Raw genomic sequence first — 21,972 nt, 5'->3', positions numbered from 1 at the left:
TCCAGTAAGTTATCAATATTTATAGAATACATTATTGCCAAAGAAAATCTTGGAAGAGTGAAAGTGTCAAAATTTGGCTCTGCTAAACTGAATGGAGCTGATTGCTATTCAAAAGGTATTTCTCCCTATGTTTTCATGCAGTCGACTGTTAGACTACTGTTATTCAGTGTAAATTTTAGATTACAGATCCTCAACAGGCTGCAGTCTTCCACAACTAATTTACAATCAAAAGCAGTTTTTACTTGCTTACATTAAATCAAGCTACCTGATTTCCTGTCATAAACAGCATAGCAAATGAAAAAAAAAATATGTCTGCAAGGTGAGCACTTAATCCAACTACTGCTGAATGGTTAGAAAATATTTACAAATAAAAATGTTCTAAACCATCCACATCTAGTCAAGAAAAACTATGACCATTTACTTCCTTTGTACACATTTCTTTTATTATTCTTTATCTTATGTAGACTGGTATCCCAAATTTTTGGATTAATTTATTTTGCAGAAATGTACAACAGCAGAAATTCCGCACAGATACTCAGCTGGTTTTATTGTCTTACTCTACAGAATCCTGTACACACAGAGAATAAAGACATTTACAGAAAAACATAATCTCTCCTTAGAATACCACTTTTTACAAGACTGCAGTTATACAATAGTCATCTCCTTCCAGCATTGCCTATGTCAGCATATTCTTTTATCCTTGTGAAACAGGCATGTGGTAGAGATCAGTTCTGTCTATAAATATACAGTTTATGTTAGTCCTTCTATGTACAACAAAAGACAAATTACCCCAGCAAAAAGTAATGATGCTTATATCAGTACAGATTTGAACAACAGACCCACTTCTTTAACGAAGCTTACAGTATGAAAAAATAAGGATACCTCTTACCTACTGTAATATTTTCATCTTTTAGTTTCTTGTGGAGTAGTCAGTGATACAAGCATTGCTTGTTTTGTGTAAAATATATTATTTTAAAACACCAATATACTGTCCTTCAAATTAGAAAAATATAATTATGTCCTACAGAAATTTTATTGGATTAAAAAGCATATAAAAATATGGACCATCATTTCAGACCATATATGAAATTAGAAATAAAGTAGAACAAAATGTATAATTATTTAAAATATATCTTCTGGCTCAATGAGCCACTTCTGATTTTTCATAAAAAGAGAACAAAGCTTAGTTAGAAATTTAATGGCCAGGGACAAGTTTTGGCTACTGAGTAATAATACTACATTATTGTTGTGGCTGAAGAAGAGGCAATGGAACAAGTTTACACCCATTCAGTTTAGAGGATAAAGAGTACCGTGGTCACAGCAGGAACAGTTGAAAAATACCAAAAGGGGATGGTGGTTTAACAAAGGGCAAAGAGCCTTTCTTACTGGTTTTATGTACTTTGCATGTAAAAAGATGCCAGTCTGTACAGTGCAGCGGTGCCCCAGCCAAGTGCCCTCTCAGGCTGCCCCAGGTGCTGCTGCCCTGAAGGAGCCCAGTGGCTGCACGTGCCTCATCCTGAGACCAGCCAAGCAGAGGCAGCTACAGGACTCTAAGACCTCACAAACTGCTTTGGTTATTTTCTCACTGCTAGGACAACTGAAGATTCAATCTATGAGGTTAATCAGGAAACCAACAAGCTAAATCTTTTTCTGTTTTGAATTGTTAAAAGTGTATGTCTTTTAATCCAAATTAACCTGTTTCTAAGACCAGAAATCTGGCCAGTCATGTCAACTGTAACCAAAGCTGTGCTGGTTATGAATTTTCCATGTCTGGAAAGCAGATTTCCATGCTCAGCTTGCTTTCTTTTGGTCAGTTTCTCAGTGCTGTGCCCTGTGTTGAGCTTTTTCTCCTACACTAGAAGTACTTCTGCAACTCACACTGCTCACTGCTCTTGCAATGCTGAAAAGTCCTGGTGTGGAATCTGCCTCAACAGCACAGCAGAACAAATGCCACAAGGGACATTGTTGCTATGCTTCCCAGGAATGCAGAAAAAGAACATTCATGCACAATACGCTGTAAAGATTTAAGAGGTTTCATTTTGTGAGGATGTTCAGTGGGAAGAATTAACATTATCATGCTTGATAATGAGGAAGACTGGAGAAACAACAAATCATCAGCAAAATAACTCCTTGGTTTTCTGTTAAGTTCTGTAAGAAAAAGCAGCTCAAGCTAGAATTTATTCACTCCAGCACTGCATAGCTGGCAGGAACCTAACTACTGCTTGCTGACTCAGAGGAAAGCCATCCCCAGACTTACACTGCCCAAAGCTCCACAGCTGTTTACCTTCTATTATTTGGGGAAGGGATTTTTTAACATTGTTTTTCCCTGCTAAAAGAAACAGGAAAGGTGAAGCCACACATTTAATGCAAAAGTCAAATGCTCAGCTAATATACCATACTAACTCCCTTGAAACTAAGGAAGCTGTACCAATTTATAGCAGCACAAGAACGGGCTCAGCGTATTTGACATGTTTTTGCCAGCCCAGAAACTACCATGCTATTGTGCCCTCTTAGTACCACAGTCCCTTCATAGCTCTGATTCTTTATCTACCTCATCTAGGTAATATTCATCATCAGTGGTGGTATCACTGTCTGAGTCTGAGTAAGCAGCTAGGTCTTCCTCGTAGGTATCAGTCAGCTCTCGGGGGGACGAGGCAGCTGATGACATTTTGCTCCCAGCAGAACTCGAGCTCAGAAGCTCAGCCCTGTTTATAGAAGAGCTCTCTGTATCTCTGAAAGCACCAGGGTTATTCAGAAGACACGGTCTCCATAATCGCCCTTCTGTGAGTGACCTCTTGATATTTTCCAGGAAAGCCAGTTGTTGCTCTTTGCCAAATATACCAAATTCCACAGACGGATACATTAAATTTCTGGTGCTGTAACATTTCTCATCATCTGACGCCCAGTTTTCATTCTCATCACAAGACAACAGCTCTGAGTAAGATTTAAATCTCTTCCCATGTATGCCATCTTTGGGTAGAATATTGCTTCCCGAGGCAGAGGTCTCAAGGGAATCCCGAGCACAAATGCCCTCGGAGAGGTGACGCTCACGCTGACTTTTCGCATGGCTCTTGCACAACTGATAGCTATTGAGGTTAGCGTTTTCTAAGCTGGCTGGCTGAGAGGTATTTTGACGCTGACCAAGCACTGTCTGGGAAGTCAGGTTTTGCCCTGGACATGTGTCTGCCTGCAAGCAGGTATTTACATAGGTGTTGGAGTTTTTGTCAGTTAAAAGTGGCGAGGGAGGAGCACAGGTATGACTGCTAGCTCTTCGTTTCTCTTCATCCAGTGGGTATGAGGTAGTAGCACTGGGAGCTGTGGGCTGGCTTTTGCTTTCTAACCCGAGATCAAGTGTTTGGGAATTCTTATTTCTTGTGGTTACTGATTTATCTGGAAATAGGGTTGTGAGTCTTGGCCTATTTTCCACTTTCACTGCAGTTTTTTGAGGACTGATGGCTTCCTTTTGGGTATATGAACTTGTAAAAGGCCTCCTTTTGCTGTTAGCAAGAGAAGAAGGATCATTCTGATTTTCAGTCTTCTTATTATCAGCTGTTCTTGGTCTTGGAGTATTCTTGTCAGAGTTCAGACTGTGATTCTGATTTTCATTGTCCAACTCCAGGAATGGCTGGTGGGAATCCATTGAAATCAACGAGTCAAGGGACATGTTGACCTCTAAAGAAGTAGCATTTCCATCATTCTGTGAAAAAATGTTACTTATGTGTGGTTTGGGCGGTAGATTTTTACTTGAAAATTTACGACTAGTTTTGTAAACAGCTGCCAATTTATTTTTAATTGAAGGTCTGTTTTTCCTTTTCTCTATATCTTTGACTTTGTCTCTTGTGCAGGTGGAGAGAAGCTTGTTCTCCTCTTCTGCACTCTGTGTTATGTTCTGATCTTGTGTAACCCTGGGGACTTTATCTTTAATGTTCAGATTGCCCTCATTATGCCTCTCTGATTCCTGAAAACCACTGTAAACTTTACCCACATGAGAACTCTGTGAGTTTTGCTCTCTTTTAATTTTTGAATTCTTAACTTCATCTGTGCTAGCCGCTTTGTCTAGCTGAAGAAATGGATCAGCACTGGAAGCTATGCTTACCTCAGATGCTTTGCTTGAAGACTCTGGAAGCACTTTGCTACAAAAGTTTGAACCATTCTCTTTTTTTCTTGAACTGTCAGCCCTTAATTGCAGTCCACTAAATTTATTATTACAGAGAGGGGTGGTTCGGTGTAGGACATCTACTCTCTGTTTCACTTGGGTACTATCCCTGTACATATCTTCCACAGGAGTAGGTGGCACATCAGCATGCTCTGTGTTACCACTCCTTCCAAGGGAACTCTTCTCCCTGGAGCGGATGAATAAACTGTTCAGATTTTTCTTGTTCACTTTTGGGGGTTGAGAGCAAGTTTCAGAGCTTCCCTTCTGGACCATATTTTTATTTGTTGAATTAGAATATAAAGGCTTCTCTAAATGTCTGGCTGGCTTGGGAGGGGTTGATAAAGTGGACATTAGTGGTGTGGCTCTTTGTAAAATTTGCTTCTTTTCTTTTACATGTATTTCTGCCTTTTGGTTGCTTGAAGCATCAGAAATGGCCTTACCTGACTTAGCCACTATTGCAGGGGACTGTGGGTCACCAAAAGAAATTTCTTTTGTCACCACATCAGAAAGTACATTTTCTGCTAATGGAAGACATGCTGAATTATCTTTCTTGTTAGGTACCACACTCACTGACTTCTCAGAGCTAGGGGATAAATGAGAATTCTCTTCTTCACTATCAACAGCAGTTCTTAAATTCTGAGGTGTGACCAGAACTGAAGATACTTGGTCAGAAGAATATGAAGGCACCTCTTTTTCTGAAGTAGTAGGGAAAAAAACATTTGCTAAACTCACATGACCTTCATTTTTCTTGTTTTGTATTCTTGGTGACTGAGCAGTTTCTTTGGGACAAGGTAAATCTGCATCCTCTGAATTATCTCTAAAAAGGCTACAAAATGTTTTTGAATGCCTCCGTGGTAGTGTGTAATAAATTGAAACTAGTTCATGATACTTGACATGATCTTCATCAAGACAAACTGTAAATGTGCTCGTGGTTTTATATTTCTGCAAAAAATTTCCCCCTTCCTTATAATCTGAAAACACAGAGGATTCTCTTCTACTTAGATGTTTACATCTGTCTGTCAGACCAACTGAAGTACTACTACTTACTGAATCATTACTATTTTTGGTTAAAGGAGTGTGGTAATCTTTGTTACTTGTGGCAGCATTTAATGATGCTGATGTTAAAAAGGAACATGTTGGGTCTAAACAAGACACATCTCTTTGATTAGAATAAGAGGTGTCAGCTCTACGCAGAGTTTCAGACCTTAAACAATCGTATGTTGCTCTGCTTTCTCTAGGTAAAGAGATGGGTGTCTCTGACATAATACTACCAGCAATGCTAGCTGATTTTCTAGGCAAAGTGTAATAAATAACAAGGGGGTCAGAAGATTTGGAGCTGTTTCTGCCAGGGGAGCCAGTAATGCTACAGCTACTGCTATGTCTTGGCGAGCTGTCTTGCTTGTGAAACCTTCTGATACAAGGTGAAGTACTCCTCATTTTTTCAGTTCCTTTTTCAAGGCAAAAATAACTTAAACTATTTTCAGAGGTATTGGGTTCTCCATCAAAGCCATGCATATAAATATTTCCAGCATTTCCATTTCGTGGAGAACTAGTAGTGAATCGTCCACTACAGTCCTGAGTAACTAAAGTGCTTGCATTTTGCAGTGTTTCCTGTGAAATCTCTTTGCTAACACTTGTCCTACTCACTTCAGCTGTTTTCCCCCCTTCTGCTTGAGATTCAGTAGCAGTGCTATTTACTGAAGAGCTAGTTAGTATTCCTAAGCATTTAGAATTGTCTTTATGAGAAAGTGCTTGTGGAGACTTTTGTGAGAAACTAGATGAGAGCTCAGGAGGACAGGACAACATGCCTTGAGAGTTTGCTAATTTTTCAGTGGATAGAGCAGAAGTAACATTCAGTAGTGAGGAATGTCTCTTTGGAGTAGTTTTGTTAAGGGCTTCTGCACTCCAACTATCCTGTCTGATGCTCTCTCTTTGTGCTGCATAATGCAGATTATGTTCCCACTCTTTCTGACTTGGAAGGAAAGTTTCCTTCCTGCTCCCATCAGCTGGCAAAATACAGGGTGGCTGACTGAACACACTATTGGGTGGGCAATCATTTTCCTTCATTTCTACATTTCTTTTATCACCATTTGATGTATAAATTTTTGCAGTATCTCCTCTGGCAGTGGCTTGGACTTGTCTCTTTGATGTCATTGTGTTAAAGAGAGATACATCTCTTTGCCACATGGCAGAAGCAGGGCTGTTAGGGGAAAAACTCCGTGCGCTGATGTAGCTTGTATCTGCTTGTTGAGGAGCTGACGGTAACAGCGTGTCTTCATCTGACTGCTTCACACCTTCAGCCTTTTCCAGGTGTGTAAAGTCTGCCTTTGTACTCCTTGGGGTAACAACAACTGAATTCCTGTTCAGTCTTGTAGGTTCTGGTTGGTTCTTAGAATTGGGAAAGACTGACTCATCAGTTCTGATACCAGATGAAGAAACAGAAGGGGTACAACTTAGCCAAGGCTGACAGCCCTCAGTGAATTCTGAAAAGTTTCTGTTTGCACTTCTTGTCGTCCTTTTGATACTTGTATTTTCTGGAGAGTACATGTGAAAATCATTCTGCAGGCGCTGTGAACCAAACTTGGCATTCTTTGCATGTGCCCACTGTTGGTCATTTAAATTAGCCATAAATGCTTCGAAGCTGGCATCAGGGGAAATAAACACATCATCACTGTAACACTGAGGAATATCAGCCCAAGAAGGATAGCTGTCTTTTCTTCCATAAGAATTTTTTTGGTTTGCATACAGCTTCCCATGAGAAGCAGTGTCTCTATAGTAGGATCTAGAGAGATTATTTTCTGATTTGTATACAGGATAGTTTTCCCAGTTGTCAAAGGGCAATGGAGAAGTAGCTTTGTCAGGGCAACTAACTCTGCTAAAGCAATTGCTGCTTGAAATAGATCTTCTATAGTGGTGTTTTGAGTGGTAACTTGGGTATTTCTTAGTTTCTAAAGAGCTGGGATATCTACCATGGTCTGTAGCATGAAACTCCATCAGTGATTGAGTTCTAAACATTGTTTCTGGAGCTTGTTCTGAAGAGTCTGGTGTGTTGTTCCATACAATGGAAGACAGAGGAATTCTCTTTGGGTTCTGTCGACCAAACCTTGGTATAAAACCATTCTTGCTCTCCCTTGCCAATGGATGCTGTAAGCTAGATGCTGAGAGCTGATCAGAAGATACTGATGATGGACATCTCCGAAGGGAACACACAGAGTAACTTCTGCCAGCTGTATCCCTGTTCATACAAGCCTTGTGCCTAAATCCGCTGTTGTGCGTTACGGAGGGGGGATATAAGCTCCCCTCCGAAGAGCGCCCGAAGGACACCGCAGACAGCCTCCGGCGGTGCAGACGAGGATTCCCATCCACTGCATCACCATAACTGCAATCCTCTTGAAAGGCTGCTTGGTGCCAGTTTATATATGCACTCTGTAACTTCCTTGGTCTGATGAAAATCTTGTGTTCATCTTTGGCCCTTAGTGTTCTCATTCCATCTGGGAAAAATGTGCTAGGGATGTCGCTCCAGTCATTTCTCTGTTGCCCCCTGCTAACAGTCTGCCTCTTTGAAGTAGGGAATGCACTACTGCTTTGGACATTTGATGCACTGCTTGTAGAAACGATCCTGTCCAAAGGGTCTTGGGTTTGCTCCTGGGCCAGCTGGTCATCCAGATCACTTAGAACTGCAGAGGGAAAAAAAAATACTTGGTTTTGTTTTCTTTAATAATCTTCTGACTGCTTATGTGAAAAAGTTTCATGTACTACATTAATAATCAGAACTGGCTTTGAAAGGAGTCAGCTTCTCAGCATTCAAAACCCTTCCCAAACCACACATTCTTCCTCCATTGGACTTTTCAGCAGTCACCCATTATGACTACAAGAAAAAAAATGCTCTCCTCCATGACTGCTCTTTATGTAAATGTTAGTCTTTATGCTATTTAAAAGAAGAACAAAACAATTTGAAGACTGAGTTCTCACTCACTGTGTGTGTGTGTAAACCTTCCAAATACAATCTGTAAGCAAAAAAATCCCTGAAAAGAATTCACTAGGCAAACACAGTCCTTTCTGTGTGTTCACAAAGCACAGTTATGACATAACTATAAGAAAACAGAATCCTGCAAACCATCAAACAAGCATATTCAGTAGTCTGGCATGTCCACTGTTTATTTCATTCATAAAATAAGTTCTCTTCTGAATTGTATGAGCACTGAAAATGGCATTTTCTGGATAAGAAAGGGTCATTAAATAGTTAGTAAGCTGTGATTCAATCTAGCAACAAATATGTTTTTATATAAACATATATAGGCAACCTCATGAACTGGAATGAAACACTATATAGCTCAATTAACCAAGATATTCAGTCAGAAGAATGACAGCAATGTATTAAACCTATTTTTATTGTAAAAAGCAATTATGCCTTTGCTAATTGTATTTTGCTGTTTTCAAAATACTACACATAATATACAATGGATATGATTGTTTTGTTACAGAATTTCCTAATCCACTTAAATACATAAGACTGAGTGATCAGTCACTACAGACCTGTGCTAACACTTGAAAAGCATTAAGGAAGCATTGATAAATATGTATAGTTGGAATAAAATGTGATCCAAAGGTACTAAAATTCTCCATTTTTCCTGTTTCTCTTCAGCACACAAAATAGAAGACTCCTGAGAAATCCAGCTTAGAACAAGAAAAAAGACGAGTTGTTTCTGAGTCTTCCATTGGGAGGACATGAGCCAAGCTGAAAAAGAACCTGCAACTCTTGACTGGGGGTATAAAAAACTCCCAGAAAACTAACTGAATGCCATAATGTCTCCTGCTTCTGTGGTTTGTGGCTTTACAGTTTATAAAACCAGGCCAAATAATTCATCATGATCCAAATTATTCATGCAGGAAACGGATAGAATTCTCCTGTAACTATATGTCTGCATCTAAAAGGTGCAGTGTGGGCTCCCAGCAGAAACAGCAGAGAGAACTGTGCACAGTTACAGGGGATTCTTCTGAAATGTATCAGTATGAGATGAAATGCATTCTAAGAGTGATTGATCACTGACATCTCCTGAAATCAGTGTTGGAGTAGACATTCTGCTGTCAGACAAAGACAACAAAAAGTATCTAGAAATGAGCCATTTTTTACAGCTGTGCTTTTGCAGAAAATTCTCCCAAACCACAGTAACTTCTGGTTACAATACTATCAAACAATACTGAAATAAGGACACACACTTACCACTGAAAATCTCCTTCTCTAGCTGTTCATTCCATTCCAGTGTACTCTTCTCCATTGTTTCATTTTGGTTTGTATCAAAAGATTGACCACTTGTTTCAGTTGACATTGGGGAATTACACATTTCAGCCTGTTAAAAATTGTAAAGTAACCTGGTTTCAGTTCTACATGTGGCTTCGAATCACATTTCATATATCACATCACAAACTGTGTCACAAATTCCAGAGGTGAGCAAGCTCTGTCAGTCCATTAAATAATGTATTATTAAAATACACAACTAAGGGTTGTAAAATTGCATGCAGTTTATAGACTTCTACACATATAATAAGGAGAAATTACTCATCTTGTCCTCATCCTGTAGCACGTTTTGGATAAGGGCATAGTTTACTTAATTTATCCTAATGCATCCTTATTGCATTGTATCTCTCAATTTAGTTTTCCACAATCACTTCTTCCTTGACCAGTGTATTTTAAAATTCACCCACTGACCTCCCAACAGAGATTTAATAATTTCACACTACAGTCCATTTTCTTATAGGAAGACAGCACTTAGTGATAAAAGTGGGGAAAATGTCATCCTATTCCCCATCTGTGTTTGGATTACATGTTAAACTGAGAGGTTCTATCCCACCCATATTTCCCTAAGCTCATAGTCTCAGATGGTAGAAGTGCAGACAACTGTTTACCTGCTGAATTATTTTAGCTGAAACTCTTCCTCCTTTTTTCAAAACACCCGACCCTACTACTTTTTTCTGTTTGCCATATTCATAATATTTTACTGGTCTAGCTAAAATATAGCTTTATATAATATGTTTCTATAACAGACAGGAATCTCTGATAAGATCTTTGCTCAGTCATATATTAATATAGATTATCTCTTTGTTTTTGAAATATGAGAGAAGGGAGGTGGCCAGTTTACATCCTCTGTGCCTTTGATTATACACTGTATACCTTCTTAGTCCCCTCTGTGGTTATGCCACCCAATTGAAGATGAGGATAAACATGTTAGTAATACAGGGTAATAAAATAATTAAGATAGAAATATAATCCTTGGAAGAAAATCTGATATTTCAACAGCATGCACTTAAATTACATCAGAAATAAATCTGTTTAATCCTTAAAATGAGCTTGTGCTTATAAAATGGAACATCCATCCATCCATCCATCCATCCATCCATCCATCCATCCATCCATCCATCCATCCATCCATCCATCTATCAAAAAAAAGAAAAAGTTCCTCCCTCAAAATTTACATTTACATGGTAACTCTGTGCATGGAAATGTTGCACAAGAGGTTCTAGATTACTGCCTGCCCAGGCCAGCTACTCTTTTGCATCCTTGTACAAATGAAATGAAACAAAGTAAATATACTAGATTATTGTTTAGTGTGAGTTTTGATCTATTTTCAGGTTGGTTACAGTTGCCAAAATATACCAAGGTCCTGACCTAGGAAAATATCCATGCAATTATTCTGTCATCATGAGAGAACTGAAATCCAGCAGAGCTAGATGTAGGGCCTAGCTAGGAAAGCTTTGGATTTTAACAGACAAGCTCAGTCTACTACATGCAACAAGTTCACAACACACACATTTTACTCAATATGTAAAACAAGAACTGCAAAAATACTATTTAAACATGTTAAAGACACAGCCTACAGCAAGGGGACTAGTTTTTGAAAAATCTGTATTTAAACATTGCAGACAAGAAATTGATAAGCTACTTACCGTTGCCATTTCTTCCACTTTTGAGGGTGGGCTAGCAGAACTGTCATATCTGTAGGCAGAGGAATTTAAATGTTGGTTTTGAAAAGGAACTTGCTGTAATTTCATCAAGTAGGAAATATCCAGCAGTTTCTCATTTTAACAACTGTTGAGAAGCATCTGAAAAAAACTTGCTCTATGAGGAATTCATCCTTACCTCCCCCCTGCCAATATCCTGCAAAAATAAAGTGCTCGGAAAATGTACCATTCAGTTTGGCCTTGTCAGCTTGCAAACTTCATAACTGCACAGCCAAAGATGAACTCAACCTACTGACATCTCAGTGTCTGCAACAGAATTGTTTCAATCCAGCATTACGGTAAGATGGTATTTGTTCTTTTTCCAAACCACTATAATTTAGTAGGTACTAGTCATAGCCCAAGTTAGATACTTGTTAAGTTCTGACTGATTTGCATCTGCAATTCTATTGTTTTTCTCTTCCGTTTCACCTACTCAGATGCAGAGCTATGCTCTGTCCCTGCAAAGGAGGAGAGACAGACAGCAGATTGGTTTTGGTGTGAACTTTGGAACTTGCTGCTATTCACCCAAAACAGCCTTTATTTACCAATTTTTAAGACATGGCAGCAGGCTCATCTGCTTTCCTAAGCTATTTAAGGCTGCAAGCGCTTGGCAGAGAACTGGCTCGAGCGTCTGTGAGTAATGCAGTGGTTAGAACAAGCCGAGAAGCCCCAAACACAAAAAGTACTCAGTTTGACGGGGTGACTTGCAGACAAATACAAATAAATGAAAGAAACAAGAACAGGACTAGACATCACTGAGTCTATTCAGGTCTGCAGATCCTTGTTTTACAACTAAGCAAACCCAGTCCCTTCAAAAGCCCCGAAGGAAATGTTGTTCAGCCTGTGCTGATTGCCAATTCTTGCTTGTCTCAGAAACTGTTTTTTTCCCAGGAAGTTAATTCTTGAGAGAAAATGAAGTAGGGAAAGATGGTTCTGCTCAGTCCTGTTTGTCTCAAAGTCTTTTTGAATGACCTTGTTCTTAGGCTCTTAAAGCCTCCCTGTGCTCAGGTAGACTACTTTATTGTGCCTCAACAGCAAGTATAAACCGGCTTGTTGGCAAGTCCTTTGTGGCCCAGCCTTTCCTCCTGAAGTGCTTTGTCATTTGTTTGCAATGTGCTTGCAGGCAGGGAAGAACAGTTGAAAGGTGCAATTTGTTTTTGCTTCTGTAATTGTGAACTGTAAAACCAGGATTCCTCTCTGACATGGGGTCCAACTGAAACCAAACAAGCCTGTTGACTACAGCGGGCTTAGGATTTGGCTAGACAGTCTGAATGTGAAGTTCTTAATTTTTCCTCGTCGCTCTGAATAAAAACAGCCATTAAATCAGGGGGTTACCTCCCCCTTTGAATGAAATTTATAGAAGCAGAACCCAGAAATGTATGTTGCTTTTCCTTTAAACTTAAATAAAGTTGTGTTTTAATGCTTCTAAAACAAATTAAGAACGAAACTTAGATTTCAGAGCTTTTACAATTATTTCCTGCAAATTAAGTTCAGTAAAATCCTGTGGCTTAGCAAGTTACCTTAGTTTTACTTATATGCATAACAAAAGTGCAAAAGCTTTGTTAGAAGCTTTCTTCTTCAGCTTTACTGTGCAAAGCTACTCTTTGGCAAAGCCCAAGAGCGCAAGGCTCTCCACACTTGATGTTGTATTAATTGCTCCTTGCAATGAACCTACGTGAAGTAGACATGTTAGTTAGAAATGTCAGTTAGAAATGTCTTCTGATAGTCTAGGCAAAATTTAAATTTTCATTTGCACCTCTGGCACTATTCTAAATTCATCTGTGTCTTTATTGTTACTGTTCTCTCAGAAATAACTGGTCATTGCATCCTGCTTTATTTTTCTCCCTGCTAACTTACACTGATGAGGTTATTTTAATATTTTTCCTATGCCAATCTCTCAATTCCCCAAACTGCCTTATTAGTTTCTATGAACTACTTAAAATTTTCCAGCATTTCAAAATTAAAGTTTTTCTTACTTTCAGAGACATATTGTCTAATTTTAGGAAACTGTAATTCAGTTTCTTTTTTGGTTAACGACACTGAGCAATATTTACATTATTTTGCACACAATGCATATACACATATACTTGCAAATATTGCCCATTATTCATAAACAAGAAAGAAGCTAAATTGATGTTCAAGTTCAGAAATATTTGCCATCTGGAAAATACTCCTCAGTATGGAAAATGAGAAATTATATTTTCTACTTTTCCACTTCCATATATATGTATCTTTTTAATGACAATCAAATGTAAGATTAAAAGATGCCTATCACAACTGGTAACAATAATAAAAATCCATGAATTAAAATCTGCTGTGAATTAGTATTTCCACAGAGGCAAGGCACCTGTCTTCCCCAGGCTACCACCCAGCTGTCTAATGTCAGTATAATCCATTTTCTTCAATACCATTCTTATCAGTACTAAGTGAGAAGACAACTAAGAACCAAATGCACAACTCACATATGCTGAAAACACAATTAAACAGCATTTTTATCCAGGATGAATCACATTTAGAAAGTACTTACACATATCACATATAGAAAATATCACTTACACATATAGAAAATAGTAAGGATGAATTTCAAGAACTGACCCCTTTGAACCGAAAGTGATCAAACTGCCTTCAGACTACAGTTACAAACCTTTTATTAGCATCTTCTGTATGTCCATGTGAGCGCACTCCTTCCTGCAGCATCCATAATTTATTCTGAGCAGAACACCACCGCAGCTGCCAAAACTCTCTCTCCAGAACTGAAAAGACCCTCTATCCAGCCATTAATGTTTAGCCATTGAAAATCTTCTGCCAGTTAGGCTTACTTACAGGATTTACAGTGCTGCGTCCTATAGTGTTTCACTAGCTCTCCAAAATAACTCTACCTGGTGAGAGGCAGATTATTTCAGTGCTTTGCCTATGCATAAAGCAAACCACATGCCACGGCAACACCTAGAAGAGGGTGGGGGAAGTTTTCAACAGAGAGGCGTGACTAGAAAATGTAGCAATCAGCTCAGTTACACGTCAGGATTGACTTGTTTATTTTTCAAGTTGTGCTCGGTCAGAAATCAAAGGCATCTAAGCCTGAGATACGATAGATTTTCCATGGAAAAGCCAGATAAACACACACAAGAAAAGCTGATCTAATGAGTAGGCACAGTTTGGTTTTTTTGCCTTCTTAAATTAAGAATCATTTCAGTGCTTAGATTCTACAGCAAAGGCTTGACCTTCGTGTGTGCATTGGCTACCTCACGGTGCACCAGGATAAAGCACCTTTGAAATCTGATTCTCAGTTACACAAGTGTCCCTTTATTCTTTGGGGAAGACTGTGGCCCAGCGTTTCTGTGTTCCAGGATAAGGGGCATTACCAGGTCACAAGAAAGTGGAAGGAGAAGATGACAGGTATGGAGCAGTGTTAACACTGCATATTCTTTTTCTATGTTGTGTTGTTATGTAAGAGAATTGTTACCAGTGAAAATCCACAAAGCTAACCTCAATGCCTCTACTTAAACCTCCTCTTAAATCTCCTGCTTTCATACAAACATTCCACAATAGGAAGCTGCTCTGTTACAAAACCTACGTATCAGACTAATGATAATTTCTTTAGAGGCTTGCATTCCCTGTCATTGTTTATTACAGCTGTTTTATTACATCATGCCAGCAGGGAGCCCCAGGCACAGACCAGAATACCAATCTGAGACACACTGAGCAAAAATCAGCTTTTTGTACCAAAGATCTTGCATCTTTGTACTTGGATTTCACAGGACTGCACCATGCAACTCTACCTGTGATTTCCAGTCCCAAGCATTACTCTAAGACGCACACAAGAATAGTAAGACTTCATGCACGTGTTGCTGTCATACAGCCACACAGGACAAAAGTTAAGAGAGACCAGGCAGCCTAACCAGCCTGACTGCAGCTTCCCCCACCCCTTTTCCTCTGAACAGCAGCTTCAGCCCTGGGAATGGCAAAGGAGAAGGATGCTCTTCAAACAGCAGCTCCAGAGCTGTGTTTTGGTTCAGATTCAAAAACCAAAGTAAACCAAAGCAAACCTAAGCACTGAGCCCAAAGCACTGACAAAGCACAGAAGGCAAAAGGGCCAAGAGCTGTCCAGTTTGCCTGGCTGGAGCTAAAGCTGCAGGGCTGCCTCTAAGCTGCCTCTGGGCTAGAAATGATGGGAACTGATGCAGCTGAGCTGCCTGGGGCCGGCACTCTCTGCCATGACTTGGGAAAGCTTTGCTTTCCTATTGTATCACACCATAGGGCACCAGATCCCCATGAACCTTATACCGTGTCCTCTTGAGAGGGAATTAAACAGGATGCAGCTGCTCCAAAGTCTACAGTCTTTCATATAAAGTCTTTATGCAAAATCTGAGCAAAATAGGTTTAGCCAAGAGAATCTACCTACTACTTGTGACTTAGTCCTCTTTCTTCTGACACAATACAGATAATCTCTCATTACAGGACCAAGTAAAATCACAATCTTCCAAATAAAGTAAAAAGCAAGAGACTGAAAAAATAATTTAACAAAATTTTCTAAAACTTTAGAACTTTGTTCTAAACCACAGAACAATTCATACACTTTTTTAAATCTGGAAATAATGTGTGTTCTCATTATAGCTCACCGTGGTTGCTTCTGAGTCTGGGTTTTCCTTGATCTTCTAAAGGAGGAAAGCCAAGCAAAAGGTGATCTGAACCCCAGAAAGGAAGCTGAAGTGTTCTTTTGTGCTTGAGGATTTGTGCGGGATGACATTTTTATTTCTTTATGATCTAAAAATGTGATAAAAAGTAGATTTGTTTTGAGTTCTAAATAAATACAGTATTAAAATATACATAAATGTTATGTCTTCATAAATAATTTTCTTTTGCTTACCTTTTATGTCAGGTAAATCCAGTTTTGACATTTTTGGACAGACTATGTGAAATACTGGTTTATAATGACTAACTAGAAGACAGAGAAAAATAAACAGGTCTAAAGTTTCAAAATGTATTATTTGTTTTGGGTGATACATGTGAGCTACATGAGGCTGATTTTCACAACGTAATCAGAACTCAATTACTTGAAAATCATACCTTTTTTAAAATACAGGGAAATCAAACATTTGAAAATTGAGGCACCCACAATCATTACTCACTTTCTTTTTACGTTTGTAAGAAGTATAAATGTGACGTTCCAGAACATACAATGACCTAACTGACTGTAATGTAACTACTCAACACTAACTCAGACTAAAATGTCCTCTGTATCATAGATTTCCTTACAATGGGATTCCTGTGGCCACATGGGGCCTTTTTTTTCTGCTACAAACCTCATATCACATCTGTATTTTCAGTGCAAGATGTTGTGAATGATTTCTATGGGAACATTATGACATGTTTTCTTCAAATAGAAGATAAACTCAGTCTGCCTGTAAAAGCAGCTGGCATTTGATGGGAAGATGATGATGAGTATCACTTATAGAAAAGGGAAAGAGTCGGCAGGATCTGCACCACACCACAGCGAACTGGAGGATATCAGGAAACAAGACATCACTCAGGAATAAGGCATTACATTTTTTTTTCCATTTAAAGCAACACATGCCTGAAACAATACAACAGCCTGAAAATGGCTTATCCAATGAGTGTAGGAGAAGCAAACCCAGAAATTAGGGCAAAGTGTAATTTATAACAATAGCAAGGGGCAGCATTTTGGACATTGGCCAAAATGAAGTGAATAATTAATGTAGTGTGATTTAAATCTTGTGTGTAATACATGGCTTTCCCTTCAGGGACAATCTCTGTGTACTTCAAAACGCCTCATTCTTTACCCCTTTCAGAGCCTAATCTCTTGGTAGCATTGACTTGACAATGCAGGTGGCATCAAGAGAGTCCTAATAGCACTGCCATAGCCAGGATGGTCTAGGGATGTAGGCACAGCAAGGCTTGCAGGTAGAAGTAGGATCTTTTGTTTAGCCAGCTTATACAGTTGGAAATATCAGACAAGCCTCTGAGGCACAAAAGCCCTTCTGCAGATCTGAAATAGAAACAGGTGCTTTCAAAGTTAAATGCCAGAGAACAATTACACAGAGTTTAGTCAATCAGACCATCTCTGAAAGAGAAAAATAGTAGGTAGGACAAAAGCTGAGGACTAGATGGGATGTTGGGGATAAAAGGTCAGGAAAGACTAAGATTTATTATGTGCAGATCTATAGTAAGAGAAAAATGTTTAAGGTTTCACTTTCCTTTTGAAATACATGACTCTACTTCCAGTTGCTATGAAGCACAAATAGGAGGAGTTCAAAAAAAACATGCACAAGTGTGAACAGAATAAAAGCATATATAGTGCACGAGAACGATCTGGATAGAAGATGAAAGACAGTGCAGAGTACCATGCTTTTTATAGAGACACCATGTTTCTTGTGCATGTTCATTTTGGATGGGCATCAGAACTTGTGAAATGAGATCTCAAGAAATTGCTTCCTGGTCAGGCCAACTTTTCAGGCTTTGACACACACCCTGATAATAAGCACTAGCATGCCTTTAGCCCAGTGTTACCAGAAAAAGTTTTCCACTGGTATAGTCAAACCTTTCTCACCCAAACTCATCTACTTATTCCAAATGTTATTTAGGTGCTTTTAGTTTTTTAAGAAAACTAGGCAAAACCAAATTTTTTTTGTGCTGGTTTTGGCTGGTATAGTTAATTTTTTTCTATAGCTGCTTGCTTGGGCTGTGTTCTGGACTTGTGCTGGAAGCAGTGTCAGTAACACAGGGATGTTTTAGTCACTGCTGAGCAGCACTTACACAGAGTTAAGGCCTTTCCTCCCTCTCACCCCACCCTACAAGCAAGTAGGCTCAGTGTGCACAAGGAGCTGGGAGGGGACACAGCTGGGACAGCTGACCCCAGCTGACCCAAGGGACATTCCAGACCCTACAGCACTGTGCTCAGCGTAGAAAGCCGGGGGGGAAAAGAAGGAAGGGAGGATGTGCAGAGTGATAGAGTTTGTGTTCCCAAGCAACCATAGTGTGTGATGGAGCCCAGCTTTCCTGGGGACAGTTGAACATCTGCCTGTCCACAGGAAGTGGTGACTTAATTCTTTGGTTTGCTTCCTCATGCGCAAGGTTTATCCTTTATCTATGAAACTGTCTTTATCTCAACTCATGCGTTCTCTCACTTGTAGCCTCCTGCCCATCCTGATGGGGGTCAAGTGAATGAGCCACTGGGTGGTGCTTAGTTGATGGCTGGGGTTAAACCACCAGAGTTCTTTAGGATACCCAGTGTAAGGCTCGAAGTTTTTGAGATAACAGATCTCAGTGGAATGTGCTAGACAGAATTTATCACTGTTCTTGCTGTTTAGCCATTAATTGACAGGCTCCAGTGCTTGCCATGGGGCTTGCTTGCCAGGCTGTAAATCAGAGCCTAGTGCTCCTTGGTGCAATGGTTATGTGCCATGGTTATGGTGCACCTCTGAGGGGATTGTGACCAAGAATAAGTCCGTAGAAGGTATACACCTCAAAGAATCTGTGGCTGGGCATGGGGTCATGCTGGAGAACCTCAAAGTGTGTGGCCAGGGAAAAGCCCATGACTTCCCCACAGAGACTGCAGCCACAAGTAAAGCCCTGTTGGAGTAGGTGCATTTCTGAAGGCATTGTGGCCCGTGGAAGAGGCCATGCTGGAAAAGGGGCACCTCAGATGGACTGGGGCTGTGGATAAGTCCATGCTACAGCAAGTATCCCTGGAGAGACTGTGACTCTACTTGGAGCAGGTAAACCCCTGAGACACTGCAGTATATGGGTAAGTCAAAGCTGGAGCACAGGCAAGGTGAAGGCAGTGAGGTGGTTAATGGGGATACACTGAAGAGTGTGGGACCTGAGCGTGATGTAACTGGCATGCAGTATAAAGAATGGCTGTGATAATCAATTATTTCCATAGTAGCTAATATGGGGCTGTGTTCTGGATTTGTGCTGAGAACAGTGATGGTAATTCCGGGATGTTTTCCTTATTGCTGAGCAGGGCTTACACAGAGCCAAGGCTTTTCTGCTTCTCAGCCCATCCCATCCCATCCCATCAACAAGTGGATTGGGGGTGCACAAGGAGGCAGGAGGGGACAGAGCTGGGGCCTGCATACCTGATGGATATCCCATACCATACAGCATCATACTCAGCATATAAAATCTTGGGGAAGAAGAGGGAAGGGGGAACATTCACAGTGATGGCATTTGTCTCCTCAAGTCACTGTTACCTGTGATGGAGCCCTGGAGATGCTGAACACCTGCCTGACCATGGGGAGTGGGGAATGAAGGCCTTGCTTTGCCTTGCTTGTGTGCGTGGCTTTTTCTTTATCTAGCAACTGTCATTACCTCAATTCACTTTTAGCCCTCCAATTCTCGCCCCCTCCCATGGTGGGGGAGTGAGTGAGTGGCTGTGTAGTGCTTTGCTGCCAGCTGGGGTTAAACCACAACCTTTTTTGTACAATGCAGACATCACTGCTTTGATTGGGAAACTACCACTGTATTTGCTACAATTATAGCAATTTCATTTTGGTTAATAAAGACATTTTTTACAGTGAGAACAATTAATCACTGGAACAGCCTCTCAGGGACACGGTAGAGTCCCTGTCACTACAGGTTTATAAGATGTTACTGCAAATAGTGCCAAATAATCTCATCCAGGTTCCCTTTCCTGTGAAAAACTGGACCTGAAGATCTTCTGATGTCCTTCCAACCTGGGCCATACTGTGATTCTAACTACAACATGAAAATACCAGGGATTTTCTGTTGTGAATCCCAGCTCTGCTTTTAACAAAACCTGCTCAAAGAAACATACTCGTTTTGAAGAGACATCTTTAGTAAAACTATGATATGAGAGGAAGCTCAGTGCAATTTCAGAAACTCCTTAACTATTACACTCTGACATGCCATAAGACATTGGTTTGGTGACCACTATTATATAGAAAAGGAAATGGACAAATGCAACTCACTGGTGTTTTTGCTCTTCCTTAGTTGATGCTCTAATGGTGGTTTTAACATTCTATTGACATCAATGTAATTCTGATATTTTCTTCTTTTTATTTCTTCAAACCATTCTCCAGTCACTCCATGCAGCCCTTTTTCAGACTTCTTTCTCTTCAGAAGTTTACTAAAAAGGAAAAAAAAAAAGCCACTTTAGATATTACAGGGCCATCATTAGGAACTTTCCCTATTTTTCATTAAAGTATTTACAGTATATCTCTCTACATATAATGACTTTTACAAAGGCAGTGAGACATGATACATTCACAGCAATCACATAAAAGTTTTGGTGACAGCAACATTCTACTGTATAACAAATGAGATTATGGGACCAGGTTGAGTGGATGACTCATGTGCTTGCATTATTCTCTTCCTTGAGGAAATGCATCTTTTTTCCTTGCATGAATAAGGCAATCCATACGCATTCTAAAACTAATTGAAAGTAAGATTAAGTTGATCCAATAATCAAATTAGAATAAATAACACTCTAAATAAAGCAAATTTTGAGATATTTATTCACTCATTTAAATAGAAGTAATAACAAGATTATTTGTGTTTTCTAGGGGTAGATCACTGCCCTGACAATGAGGTGTCCACTATGCATTTTCCATGCAAAGGAGAACAGCATATTGAGAATTCAGCTAATAGATATTCATGAAACATGTTCAACAAGTTTATCACATTTCCCTCTTTCCTTGATGCATAGTGATTCTACTTGTGTTCAATACGGATGGAGGCAACTAATAATGAATATGAATGTTCTGCCACACTAAGGTGCAGCCTGAGCAAGCTACACACATGCGGCTGCAACTGAAAAAGATACTTAGTAGCAAGTTCAGATTTTAGACCAAGAGGTCATAGGAATGAATTGTTTAGCTGGACAGAAAAGAACGAGGTACAATTGCAAAGGAGTGGGAATAGTGCAAGGGACATGCTAAGTTACTTGTTTTCAAATTACATTACACTAGTGTCAAAAGTATAGATGCAAATACAGCAAATCCACACCCCCAAAAGATTCTGATGGCAACAAAACAAGACGTCATGCACAGCCTGGAGATGTAATACCAATGTTTGGGCAAGGCTTTCATGTAAATCTGCCTCCTTAATCAGTGGTAAAAATCTGTGTCCAGGAATACAGATGCTCCCAGAGAACATAAGTTGCTTTAGTTATCAATTTAAGTAAAAACTCATCTGAGACAATACTACTTCACAGAACAAACTTAAACATCTAGTCTGAAAATGGATATATTTTGATCTGGAATTTATAGAATCCATACTAACCCCTACCGCGCATCTGGTGGCATCTGATGGACAGGAAGGCTGGAGGGAGACATTTTTGGGAAATGAGTATTTGCCTTGAAGAAGATTACACAGCCACATGCACGAGTACTAGCCATTCCAAATAAACTTATTACAAAGGCAAAAATGTTACTCATTGCAGATATTACCGCACCATGGGAGTGACTAAACACCGTAAATGCATTGTGCAGCCTGGAATGCAGCCGAGCACTGATGTGAAACAGGAGGGGATGAACAACGTGCTCTCAAGAGCCAACTCCATGACCTCACTCCTGTGGCCTTACCAAAGGGGATCCAACATACTGGGAGGAGTAAAAGCACAGAGAGGAGGGCATGAGCTGCTTGGGAAGTAGCTGCAGCCGCAGCGACTGCACGGGATACAACCCCTGGGCAGTTCTGCTGTAGTCCCAAAAGCGGAGAGCGCCTGTTACGATCCATTCCCGCGGGGTTTGAGAAGGCACCGGCCCGAATCGCTTCTCCCGCGGGAAGAGGCGCTGCGATCGCCGTTGCCGGGCAGCGGCGGGCGGGGCCCTGGC

At 40.0% G+C, this 21,972-nt stretch overlaps 1 protein-coding gene across 1 annotated transcript in view; it reads right to left on the bottom strand.

The window, feature by feature from the left end:
• Nucleotides 1-2,527: 2,527 nt before the first annotated feature.
• The window catches only part of EXPH5 (exophilin 5), a gene marked incomplete at both ends in the record, with an annotated part of 35,447 nt that continues 16,002 nt past the window's right edge, over nt 2,528-21,972 (bottom strand). The window contains 6 exons of the mRNA XM_084226092.1: nt 2,528-7,833; nt 9,381-9,507; nt 11,102-11,150; nt 15,775-15,919; nt 16,023-16,094; nt 20,107-20,264. Coding sequence (XP_084082218.1) covers nt 2,528-7,833; nt 9,381-9,507; nt 11,102-11,150; nt 15,775-15,919; nt 16,023-16,094; nt 20,107-20,264 — 5,857 coding nt within the window. The remainder of the gene's footprint in view (nt 7,834-9,380; nt 9,508-11,101; nt 11,151-15,774; nt 15,920-16,022; nt 16,095-20,106; nt 20,265-21,972) is intronic.

The sequence above is a fragment of the Fringilla coelebs genome, assembly GCF_963513975.1.
Source record: "Fringilla coelebs genome assembly, chromosome: 2".
Classification (NCBI taxonomy): domain Eukaryota; kingdom Metazoa; phylum Chordata; class Aves; order Passeriformes; family Fringillidae; genus Fringilla; species Fringilla coelebs.
The sequence above is the reverse complement of the archived record's forward strand: the minus strand, read 5'-3'. Positions and strand labels throughout refer to the sequence as shown.